At 45.0% G+C, this 13,090-nt stretch overlaps 1 protein-coding gene across 3 annotated transcripts in view; it reads left to right on the forward strand.

Moving 5' to 3' along the window:
* The window catches only part of LOC114601057 (disintegrin and metalloproteinase domain-containing protein 2-like), a 45,993-nt gene that overhangs the window by 14,927 nt on the left and 17,976 nt on the right, over positions 1-13,090 (forward strand). For all 3 annotated transcript variants that reach the window (XM_077933423.1, XM_028738061.2, XM_077933424.1), the window contains exons 9-14: positions 697-863; positions 4,269-4,350; positions 5,937-6,076; positions 8,756-8,954; positions 10,819-10,908; positions 11,852-12,050. In XM_077933423.1, coding sequence (XP_077789549.1) covers positions 697-863; positions 4,269-4,350; positions 5,937-6,076; positions 8,756-8,954; positions 10,819-10,908; positions 11,852-12,050 — 877 coding nt within the window. The remainder of the gene's footprint in view (positions 1-696; positions 864-4,268; positions 4,351-5,936; positions 6,077-8,755; positions 8,955-10,818; positions 10,909-11,851; positions 12,051-13,090) is intronic.

Genomic DNA, 13,090 nt, shown 5'->3' on the forward strand with positions numbered 1-13,090 from the left:
CAGATTAATAAGATTAGATTGAATTATCTGATACCAGGATATGGGTGACTGATTCTATCTGTCACAGCAGTTGCCACTCGCTGCCCACCATCGACACGCAACCGGACAGTGTGTGTGTCGCAATGTGTGCACTGTGGTGCCCCCCCCCCCGTTGTCTGGAGGCTGCCTCCCTGAGGCCACCCCCTCATTTGCCTCATGGGCACACCAGCCCTGAGCCCCTGGCGTCTTGCACGTGTAATGGCAAACTGGTGAGCCCTGGCACAAATTAGGACCAGGCTCTTACAATCACCCAAATCTTTATACAGTGGTGCCCCGCAAGACGAATGCCTCGCAAGACGAAAAACTCGCTAGACGAAAGAGTTTTCCGTTTTTTGAGTCGTTCTGCAAGACAAATTTCCCTATGGGCTTGCTTCGCAAGACGAAACGTCTTGCGAGTTCTTGCGAGTTTGTTTCCTTTTTCTTAAAGCCGCTAAGCCGTTAATAGCCGCTAAGCTGCTAAGCCGTTAATAGCCGCTAAGCCGCTAATAGCCGTGCTTCGCAAGACGAAAAAACCGCAAGACGAAGAGACTCGCGGAATGGATTAATTTCGTCTTGCGAGGCACCACTGTAATGAATTCGTCAAAAATTAAGTTGGAACCGCCGAACATGTATTTTGCTCTGCCTTTATTTGAGCTTGCATTCTTTCCATCTTTTCAGATGTTTTCTAGCCTTAACATTACAGTTGTTCTATCTTCTTTGGAGTTCTGGACGGACCATAATAAAATCTCAACATCAGGAGAGCCCGATGTGTTACTACGAAAATTTCTACGTTGGAAAAATTCATATCTTGTTCTACGGCCTCATGATCTGGCACTTTTGTTAGTGTAAGGAGATATATTTTCTCATATACAGCACTCTGATATTGCTATAGCATGCATACTCATCTACACTGAGAGATAGTGACTCACTAACATAGGTGCTTTCTCCCTGGGGCTCTGGGTGCCCAAGCACCCACAAGATTCCACATATAGGGGCTGGGCACCCACAAAATGCGGGGCCAGGTGCGTGGCCACCACGCCCCATGGAAGAGAGAGTGCGGAGTTTGGGCAGAGGGTGGAAGAAAGTGTGGAGTTCAGGTGGGAGGGGTCCAGTGGACTTGCTGCTGGAGCTCACGCCCTGCACTACAACGTCATGATGTGGGGTGTGCTGGGCACCCACAGTGTGGGGCCCGAGTCAGTGTTGTTGTTCTCTAACATTTCATAGAGGCATCTTTCTGGTGGGGATTGAGCCTGGAACCTTCTGCGTGGAAAGCAGGCATTCCACCCCTGAGCCATAGCTCTAACACTTTACTGAAATATTTATTACAGAGCATTGTGCCCTTCAACAATATTTCTTCCGTAGAGTAGGTAGCAAATATAAATAACATAGCCTAGCATTAAAATGCAGTGCTGTGCAAACTGGGGACAGACAGATCAGTTTCAGCCCACTTCATATAGCCGTTTTGCATGTGCTCACATTTTACATTTGTTGTTTGCACATTCCATGTGCAGAATTCCCCCCCCCCCACTGAAAAATCATCCCAAATGTAGTAGTTTTTTTAAAAAAAACACTTACATGGTGGTCTGAGGGATGACTCTACATGTTTTCTTTTGTTTAACAACTCAAGCAGCTAGAAAATGATAATTGTTGTATTTTTCGCTCTATAAGACGCACCAGACCACAAGACGCACCTAGTTTTTGGAGGAGGAAAACAAGAAAAAAATATTCTGAATCTCAGAAGCCAGAACAGCAAGAGGGATCGCTGCGCAGCGAAAGCAACAATCCCTCTTGCTGTTCTGGCTTCTGGGATAGCTGCGCAGCCTGCATTCGCTCCATAAGACGCACACACATTTCCCCTTACTTTTTAGGAGGGGAAAAGTGAGTCTTATAGAGCAAAAAATACAGTATGTTCTCCCTCCACTGTCAGTGGTAGAATGCCTCTGAATACACTTGGTGGGACTCACAAGTGAGAAGAGTGCTCTTGCGTTGAGACCCCGCTTGGCCACTGAGAACAGGATGTTGCACTAGATGGGCCTTTGGCCTGATCCAGCCGCCAGGCTACATGTTGAAAAGGGGGCTGCAAAAGCATCTGGGAGTGTTATGGTGTATTGTCTCTCTAATGGGCTTCATAAGCAAAAGCAGGTGGCTGCCCTGATGGCTTTTAATGTACTAATTTCCTACAAGGGCTGTCATGTCGCCATGCCTGGTTGCTGCCCCATTCCCTGCTTCATGTGGCTAACGCCTGTCTCACAAAGGAAACTATGTGTTAATGTCAGCCCTCAGACCAGTTAGTGGAAATCCTGCCCACTTTCCTAGGAGCATGCCCTGTTGAGCTTAATGGGACCTACTGCTGGGTTTGGGATTGCGCTATTAGGATCAAAGGATTTTCAGCCTTTTTGTGCAGATATCTGAAAAATATAGCATTGTAAGAGCGCCAGCAGCTGGCCATAGAAAGTGAACCGACCTTTCCATAGGTAAAGCTGAAATAAAAAGTGCCTATGATCAGTCACTGTGTTGTAGATAGCATACCAGAGTTAAACCAGAGAGACCTGTTTCCAGATTCCTCTTCAGCCATGAAGCTCACTGAATAATCTTGGTCCATCATTTTGTACAGTGGTACCTCGGGTTAAGTACTTAATTCGTTCTGGAGGTCCGTTCTTAACCTGAAACTGTTCTTAACCTGAAGCACCACTTTAGCTAATGGGGCCTCCTGCTGCTGCCATGCCGCCAGAGCACGATTTCTGTTCTCATCCTGAAGCAAAGTTCTTAACCCGAGGTACTATTTCTGGTGCTGGAGGAGACTCTTGAGAGTCCCATGGACTGAAAGAAGATCAAACCTCTCCATTCTAAAGGAAATCAGCCCTGAGCGCTCACTGGAAGGATAGATCCTGAAGCTGAGGCTCCAATACTTTGGCCACCTCATGAGAAGAGAAGACTCCCTGGAAAATACCCTGATGTTGGGAAAGATGGAGGGCACAAGGAGAAGGGGACAACAGAGGATGAGATGGCTGGACAGTGTTCTTGAAGCTACCAGCATGAGTTTGACCAAACTGCGGGAGGCAGTGGAAGACAGGAGTGCCTGGCGTGCTCTGGTCCATGGGGTCACGAAGAGTCGGGCACGACTAAATGACTAAACAACTATTTCTGGGTTAGCGGAGTCTGTAACCTGAAGCGTATGTAACCCGAAGCGTATGTAACCCGAGGTACCACTGTATTTGTTTATCAAGGAATAAATCCAGCATTGCTCTGTTACAAATGTCATGTCAGTGCAAGCATTTCTGCTTGCCTCATGGAACCATCTCCCCCCCCCCCCATGCTGTTCTTTGAGTACTCAGGATCCTGCCCCCAGTGAATTAGAGGGCGTGGGGGAGAGGGGAGAAAGCCCCATTGTACTAGTTTAAGTCTTTGCATAAGTTTGGACCAGTTAGTTGAATCCAACACAGTATTTATACCGTGCCTTTCCTCACAAAGCATTATGTCACAGAGTTGCCTGAGTTCCTTGGATGAAGATGTGATGAAAAATGTCTACATATCAAATAATAGTTGTGCCACGTTAAATGCTCTTGATGTGGGGCAGCATAAGGAAGAGAAATCAACTGCATCTTTGGACAACTGTAGGATGTTATGTTCACATTATCGATGGATCCAAAGAAAAGCCCATCTAAGAGAAAACTCCAACCGAAGGGTATGTGAGAGACAGAGACTTCGCCAACCTGGTGCCCTCCAGATGTTTTGGATTACAGTTTCTGTCATATCCAGCAATCTGTTGGCTGTGGCTGATGAGAGTTGTAATCCCAAACAACTGGACAGCACCAAGTTGGCAAAGCACCTGTCATAGATGCAAGACAGAACCTGCACAAGAAAATGGTGTCCTTCTCTTGCTTCACCATGCATCTAATTCTAAACTTAATTTAAAAAACTGACACTGATTGAGTGGTAGCTACAGAAAGCCGCAACCAGTGGACAGCAGGCAGAGATACTTGAAAGCATAGAAGCACAGCTCAGGGGCCCCTGCCAGGAAAAGTTTCCCTTCTACTGAAAGATTCCAGCAGATGTTAGAGCTAAATAGCAGATTGCTCACCTGGGATTGTGGGCAAATGATGGTGAAGGGACCAGCTGTGACAACAAGACCTGGGAAAGCCACTGTGTATGTAATGTTCTCCACACCTTCTTGATTATGTGAAGACTTTGCCATTTCTTTTGAAGACACAATCCCTTTAGCTACTCCACCATCTACTTTTGTGTTTTAGTTACAGGGAGAAACCTAATTATATAGGAGCAGGATTTATGGGGAAGCTGTGCGTCCGGAATTTTGATGCAGGAGTTGCTTTGGTACAGTATTGCTGAACTTTCTTGTATATGTTGCCTGTCTTGGATTTAGGTATTGCAGGGGTGGGTAACCTGTGACCCTTCAGATTGAACATGCTCTGCAGACACACCCTTAGGGTATGAACAGGGGTGCGTATTCAACTTCCCTGTCTTTAGAGCAAAGTACAATATGATCTTAGGTTCTACAAAATGAACTTAAATACAGTACCTTGGGTTAAGAACTTAATTCATTCTGTGTTTTTTTAAAAGATATTTATTAAAGTTTCAAACAATAAAACAAACTTCACAAAACAGAATAAGAAAAAAGAAAAAACACCATCACAATCAATAAAAAGCAAAGTAAAAAGACATAAAAAAGACATAAAAAAAGAAAAACCATTTTCTTAGATATTGTTCTCGTAATCCTCCTTCCAGACTCCCTCACATCTCCCTTTTCTGTGTTCCCTTTTACACAATCTTATTCAGCAATGCCTCACCTTCTTTCAAATCTTATTTCATATTATACATTTCAACTATTATGCCTCCAATTTTTCCCCATTTTTTCATTTTATTTAAGTTTGACATAATATTATTCTGACTTCACCTTTGTTCTGTAAACCATTTTTTTACATACTCCTTTCAACTATATCACTAATACCATATTATCTTTATATCCCGCATCATTCTAACATTCATACAATTTGCAATACTTTTGCAAGTAGTCTTTAAATTTCTTCCAGTCCTCTTCCACTAGCTCTTCTCCCAGGTCTCGGATTCTGCCAGTCATTTCTGCCAATTCCATATAGTCTATCAGTTGCATCTGCCATTCTTCCAGAGTGGGCAAATCTTGTGTCTTCCAGTGCTTTGCGATAAGTATTCTTGCTGCTGTTACTGCATACATAAAGAAAGTTCTGTCCTTTCTTGGCACCATTTGGCCAACAATGCCCAAAAGGAAGGCCTCTGGTTTCTTAGGGAAGGTATATTTAAATACCTTTTTCAGTTCATTATAGATCATTTCCCAGAAAGCCTTAACCCTTGGGCACGTCCACCAAAGGTGAAAGAATGTTCCCTCAGTTTCTTTACATTTCCAACACTTATTGTCTGGCAAATGGTATATTTTTTCAAGCTTGACTGGGGTCATGTACCACCTATATATCATTTTCATAATATTTTCTTTCAGGGCATTACATGCCGTGAATTTCACACCAGTGGTCCATAACCGTTCCCAGTCAGCAAACATAATATTATAGCCAATGTCTTGCGCCCATTTTATCATAAGAACTTAATTCATTCTGGAGGTCCGTTCTTAACCTGAAACTGTTCTTAACCTGAGGTACCACTTTAGCTAATGGGGCCTCTTGCTGCCGCCATGCCGCCGCCACGGAATTTCTGTTCTCATCCTGAAGCAAAGTTCTTAACCCGAGGTACTACTTCTGGGTTAGCGGAGTCTGTAACCTGAAGCATCTGTAACCTGAAGCATCTGTAACCCGAGGTACCACTGTACTGAGAAGCTCCTAAAATACGGTCCTAAGAGACTTGTTTGCATTTAGTCACCCATAATGGAGTGGAATAATCTGGTTCCTGATTCCAGTTTTCCCTCTTCCTTTTAGTATCAGAAGTCCATGAGCAAAGAGCCATTCTCCGTCATTCTGGCCCAATTGCTGGGCCTTAACCTGGGGATGGAATATGACAATGGCAAAGAGTGCAAGTGCCCAGGAGGCTTCGTCTGCATCATGAACACGGAAGCAGTGTAAGTACTATGACTATTGCACTGAGCAGCTCAGTGTTAGGACTGGACATAAGCCTCTCCTTGCACTTTTGAAAGTGGAAGGCAGCAGCAGAGCTCATCTCCTATCTCAACACTGTACTGAGATTGGAGATAACAGAAATGGTGGCTAGGTAAAGGTAAAGGTACCCCTGCCCGTACGGGTCAGTCTTGACAGACTCTAGGGTTGTGCGCCCATCTCACTCTAGAGGCCGGGGGCCAGCGCTGTCCGGAGACACTTCCGGGTCACGTGGCCAGCGTGACATTGCTGCTCTGGCGAGCCAGAGCCACACACGGAAACGCTGTTTACCTTCCCGCTAGTAAGCGGTCCCTATTTATCTACTTGCACCCGGGGGTGCTTTCGAACTGCTAGGTTGGCAGGCGCTGGGACCGAGCAGTGGGAGCGCACCCCGCCGCGGGGATTCGAACCGCCGACCTTTCGATCGGCAAGCCCTAGGCGCTGAGGCTTTTACCCACAGCGCCACCCACGTCCCTAAATGGTGGCTACTCTTCTGCAATTTACCATCAAAGAACAGGCACAGGCTTATCTCCTGTGGTTTGTCAACGACAACAGCGACATTTATTTATATGTTGCCTATCTGACTGGGTTGCCCCAGTCACTCTGGGCTGCTCCCAACAAAAAATAGTAAAAGCACAATACAACACCACACGCTAAAAACTTTCCCTCAAATTCTGGGAGAAATTCAGAGGCCAGGAAAGCCTAATTATGCCTGTGGGTCTGATGTTCCCCACTCCTGCCATAAGGGGTGAAGTTCTGCTATGTTGTTGTTTAGTCGTGTCCGACTCTTTGTGACCCCCTGGACCAGACCACGCCAGGCACTCCTATCTTCCACTGCCTCCGGCAGTTTGGTCAAACTCATGCTGGTAGCTTCGAGAGCACTGTCCAACCATCTCGTCCTCTGTCGTCCCCTTCTCCTTGTGCCCTCCATCTTTCCCAACATCAGGGTCTTTTCTGGGAAGTCTTCTCTTCTCATGAGGTGGGCAAAGTATTGGAGCCTCAGCTTCAGGATCTGTCCTTCCAGTGAGCACTCAGGGCTGATTTCCTTAAGAATGGATACGTTTGATCTTCTTGCAGTCCATGGGACTCTCCAGAGTCTCCTCCAGCACCATAATTCAAAAGCATCAATTATAGAAGTTCTGCTATACCTGTGTATACAATAGGGCTTGTGCATTAGCAAACTTTGAAGAGCCAAAAATCTTCCACTGCTATTGATAGATTTGGTATCTGCTGTTATCATTTTGTACCAAATATAACTGGGGGAAAATCCAATAAGTAGAAAGTGTAAAGCTTGTTTAACACTGGAGACCTATGTTATTTCTCCCCTCAAGATAATTGGAGGTGGTTTTAAAGAGGGATCATGCTGTGTGCACTCATTTCTCCTTTTGCCTCTAGACAGCAAGTTCTTTCGGGTCTTTTGCATTCTTTCAATAATTGCAAAACACCCACAATTTACATTTAAAATACATGGCTTCCCTCCAAGAATCATGGAAACTAAACTTAGTGGTTGTGAAGTGTAGCTCTATGAGCGGTATACTACAATTCCCAGATTAATTGGGGGAAGTCATGTGCTTTAAATCTATGGTGTGGATGTTGACCACCTGAAAGTAGGACAAAATAAGTACTCATTTTTAAAACTGGATCCTACCTTTTATTGTTTTATAGTGATTTGATATGATGCCTCGGGGCCATGTCTGCAGCTATGCAGACTGTTACAAAACTTCTTGAAAACTTCATAAAAATGTTAAAAGGTTTTTATTTGTTTTTTGGTGCAAAAAAAGTGGCTCAGGTCACCTTCCAGGTTTCAGAGACTGGCCTGGCCTCCTGCTGCATGTCAGGCGCTCGTCCTACAATCGAGTAGGACCCTGGCAGAGACACATGCCCGACTGGCATGTTCTCTCCCTTCTGGTCGATCGTTCGGGGGCTTCAAAAGCTTTCTTCTGCCTGAACATCACAGCGACCGATGCTAACAGACACCGGCACACTTAGGGATCCGCAGAGTTCGCGCAGCTTGCGTAACAGACCTCAACAACTCAGCATTTTGGATAATCTACTTTATTTACATATAAACACACATGGAGCACTGCAACATGGCTCCCTCTCTCTCTAGCATCAGACAGCAAAGAGAAAGAACAAAGGACAATAGTCTTAACACTTCACGGAACACAGTACAGTAGTACCTCAGGTTACAGACGCTTCAGGTTACAGACTCCACTAACCCAGAAATAGTACCTCAGGTTAAGAACTTTGCTTCAGGATGAGAACAGAAATCGTGCAGCGGCGGCACAGCGGGAGCGGGGGGCCCCATTAGCTAAAGTTGTACCTCAGGTTAAGAACAGTTTCAAGTTAAGAATGGACCTCTGGAATGAATTAAGTTCTTAACCTGAGGTACCACTGTAACACAAACATCCTGTCTCCATCACTTCCCACTCTGTGGAGTCAAAACATACCACGTCATGTGAAAGACAACAATCCCATGACTGCAGTCATGAAGCAGGAATTCTAACACTGCACTCGGCAGCCCTCCATTCAGCATGCATAAGAAGGAAGGGGCTCTTTTTTGTATTTTTTTTATTAAAAAATGTGTTGAGTGTGTATGTGTGCTTGCCATATAATAATATCAGATTCATCGTATTATGTTTCAGACTTTCAAGTGGAATTAAAGCTTTTAGCAGCTGCAGCATTGAAGACTTCCAATATTTCATTAAATTCAGAGGAGCCCACTGTCTCTCTAATCGACCTAATTTAAAATTGTTTTATAAGAAGCGAAGTCCCAGAAGCAGAGCGCTTTGTGGGAATGGAGTTCTGGAAGCTGGAGAGAAGTGTGACTGCGGCTCTGAAGAGGTCAGTACCTCCTAAATGTTTTCCAGGTTTGTTCATTTGAATGTGTGTCCTGCCCTGTTCCAGGGGTCTTGGGTTGATTATTTAAAATAAACAGAGATGCAGACATTTAGAATAACTCCCACCTACTACCTCTGCCTAAGGGACGCGGGTGGCGCTGTGGGTTAAACCACTGAGCCTAGGACTTGCCGATCAGAAGGTCGGCGGTTCGAATCCCCGCAATGGGGTGAGCTCCCATTGCTCAGTCCCAGCTCCTGCCAACCTAGCAGTTCGAAAGCACGTCATAGTGCAAGTAGATAAATAGGTACCACTCCGGCGGGAAGGTAAACGGTGTTTCCGTGCGTGGCTCTGGTTCGCCAGAAGCGGCTTCGCTGTCTGCAGACAAATGCCAGCTCCCTCGGCCTGTAAAGCGAGATGAGCGCACAACCCCAGAGTCGGTCACGAGTGGACCTAATGGTCAGGGGTCCCTTTACCTTTACCTTTACCTCTGCCTGCCTTCCACTTTTGCTCTGGGAAGCCTCCAGGGCTACTGCAAACTCCCCTTTCAGAAAACTGGCAGCTGCCTTAAACCAAGCGGCTCTCCAAGGTTTCAGGCAGTATTCTCTCCCAGTCCTACCCGGAGATGATGGGGATTGAACCTGGGACCTTCTGCATTCAAAGCCGATGCTCTAGCACTGAGCTACGGTAAGGTTACCACATTTTTTTTTCCAGTGAATCTGGGGACACTTTTCAACTTCAAACAAAAACATCTTGGAGGTCCCAGGCCACAGAGAGATTAGGATGGCCTCAACCAGAGCCAGGGCTTTTTCGGCTGTGGCCCCGATCTGGTGGAACGCTCTGCCGCAAGAGACTAGGGCCCTGTGGGACTTGACATCTTTCCGCAGGGCCTGCAAGACAGAGCTGTTCCACCAGGCCTTTGGCCAGGGCACAGCCTGATTCCCTCCTCTGGCAATCTTCACAGAACTCTAGCCCAATGGTTGCCATCAATTTGATTTGAATTAATTTTATAATGAAATGTTTTTAGAATGTTGTATTATTTTATTGTTGTTAGCTGCCCTGAGCCCGGCTTCAGCTGGGGAGGGCGGGATATAAATAAATAAAAATTATTATTATTATTAACTTCAGTAGGAATGATAGGATTTTGTCAGGGGACTGATTTGTAAATCCGGGGACTGTCCCTGGGAAACGGGGACATCTAGTAACCTTAAGCTACAGCCCTTCTGGTTGTTTCTGCCTGCTCCTGATGTGTTTAAATTGGAAATATACTTGTCGCATTCTCTTCTAGCACAGCTTTTGAAATTTAAAAACATCAACAACATGGTTATCAAATGAAAAACTATGTAGCAGTTATCTGAAAAGCCAACCAAAGCCAACAGGAGACCATATGTGTGTGTGTGTGTGTGTGTGTGTGTGTGTGAAGACCAGTTTACTGTCAAGCATTTAAAACTAACTCTTTATCCAAACAACAGTACAAAAAGCTCATTGGCTTAGAGCCAGGTTAGTTTAGGGACCCATATATATCTGCCTAGGAATTAAATTTACCTTCGGGATGCCTCATGGGAATTGCTTTGTATATTAAAAATAGTATTATAGTCAGGTTTATTTGAGTAAAATTTGAAGTCAACCTTTCTCTCTTGTCTTTTCCTGTCTTTTGAAATTCCTCTGTGTTAAAAAGCATAATGTAGCAGAAAACCTTTACTTTTATTTATTTAATAAAATTTATACTCTGCTTGATTATAAAACAACAACCCTCAAAGCAGCTTACAAAAAGAGCTTTGGAGTTTCAGCTTTTACTTTCATATTTTTTTTCCACTGTCTAAACTCTTTCCTGACCCCAAACAAAAAGCTGTATGATTTTTGTTTTCAGGAATGTAAGTACAGTAAATGTTGTACTAGCTCATGTACATTTCTCCGTGGAGCAGTGTGCAGCAATGAATTGTGCTGTGAAAATTGTCAGGTAAGATGCTAAAGTACTCTCTTCACTGCCTTAGCCACACATTCACCTCAGTTTGTTTGAATTGACTTCCTCTGAATTTTATCTCCGTAACCTCTGTGTTGCAGCCAATGTTCATCCTGCACAAAGCTGGCCCATAAAAGTTAATGGACATGGCAAGTTTAGTTTCATTAATTTCAGTGGGTCTACTGTGAGTAGAACTTAGTAGGTTACAACCATTTGCAGCCTGATGTAAGATGCTAATTAACTTTCAACTGCAATCAGATCAAGGAAGAATTTCCTTTAAAGATGGAATGCCACTTTTGAGGATTTCCATATCAGCACTAAATGCTGGTGTTGTTCAAGGATAGGGAAAGAATCTCGGGATCTCAGCAACAATGTAAGCACTGACACAGGTGAATGTGAAGGTTTACCAGAGTTCTGTAGGCCATGTAGGAGAAATCCAAACCACAGAAAGAAGACACGGTTTTATTGATTGCAAAGCAATGCACATGGCCACCAGGCTAATGCAGTTACTGATCAAAGATGGCTCACTGCACTCAGAATTATACCTTCAGTGGCAACTCATCTAGTCTTCTGGCAGAAGAGACTCTTGTACCTTTTCTGCTCAGCCCAAGGCAGGGCTTCACTAATCTCTAGGGAAGAGGCAGGATATAAATAAATATATAATAAAATGGTACTACTACTACTACTACTAATAATAATAATAATAATAATATTGGTTCAGTAAGATAGTCCCACAGTCTGTTTCCCATGGGATTCTTCATCAAAGCCTTGTTGCTCCCATTGCTCTGTCCCAGCTCCTGCCAAGCTAGCAGTTCAAAAGCACACCAGTGCAAGTAGATAAATAGGTACCACTGCGGCGGGAATCCTCCTCAACCCTAGCTGTAGTCCTCCATGAAAAATGCTCTTGATCCTTTCCTTCTTCCTTTTCCTTTTCGCCTAGTTCAAGCCAAGAAACACAATCTGTAGAGCAGCTGTAGATAGTGTCTGCGATTTCCCTGAGTACTGCAATGGCAGTTCGGCATCCTGCCCAAGCAATGTTTATGCCCAGAATGGCTATAGCTGTGCCTCTAATTCTGGCTACTGTTATGGTGGATCCTGTCAGTCGGCTGATCTACAGTGTCAGGATCTTTTTGGTGAAAGTAAGTGAGACAACTTGCTTTTTTGCTTCTTTTAAAAACAAAGTGAAATGTTTACCCTTAAAAACAACAACAAGCAAGAAAACAAACAAACAAACAGCTTCCTTCTGTAACCAAATTGTGTGTGCATGCCCATTCACACCTATACCATGAGCTTTCCTCAGCTTTTATACCAGTTTGCCCATCCGATGAGTCCTGGGTTTCTCTCTTTGAGCAGAATTCAGCGTCACACTATTTAGATCGTTCCATCAACAATGCAAGCATCTCTGCTCGGCAGATGAAATCATCTCCCCACTCCTCTCCCCACGCCCTGTTTTGGGGGATCTCCTGACACACCCGCCCTTTCACCTAAGCTGGCTGTAAGAGGAAGCCCATGGCATTAGTTGTGCTGCCTTCCGCATTTGCAACTAGTCCCCAATGTGGCTGATTGCCAAGGCATGCTTCTTCTTCCTTGGTGCAGAAGATGGCCACCAGAATTCTGACTGGTATGACCAGCTTTATGCATTTTATGCCAACTTTAAAATCACTCTACTAGCTACCTAACTACACTTAGGCACAAGCCAAAATGTTGTTAGTCACTATGCCAACCTGTTCAGTTAGGTTGTTTTGGTGAAGCCCTTCATCAAATGCCTTTATGAGGAATCCTGCTTCCTCTGAAGGCCTATCTAGCCAGGATTCTGTTCTCACCGTAGCCAATGAGATGCCTATAGGAAGCCTACAAGTAGCGTATTTTTTGCTCTATAGGACGCACCCGACCATAGGATGCGCCTTGTTTTAAAGGGGGAGAACAAGGGGGGGGGAATCTCCCCCTCTCTGCTCAGCACCCCTTCAGCAAAGCGGCAGAAGAAACGGAGCCCCTTCCATTTCCCCTCCCACTTCGCTGAAGGGGCGCTGCGCAGAGAGGGAAAGCTGCGCAGCGGCTCTCCAGCGAAGCCAAGCCAGGAGAGCAAGAGGGATCAGTGTGCACCGACCCCTCTTGCTCTCCAGGCTTCAGCGAAAGCAACGCGAAGCCTCCGGAGCGCGGAGGGAGTGCTCCCTCTGTG

This window comes from Podarcis muralis, chromosome 8, assembly GCF_964188315.1.
Source record: "Podarcis muralis chromosome 8, rPodMur119.hap1.1, whole genome shotgun sequence".
Lineage (NCBI taxonomy): Eukaryota > Metazoa > Chordata > Lepidosauria > Squamata > Lacertidae > Podarcis > Podarcis muralis.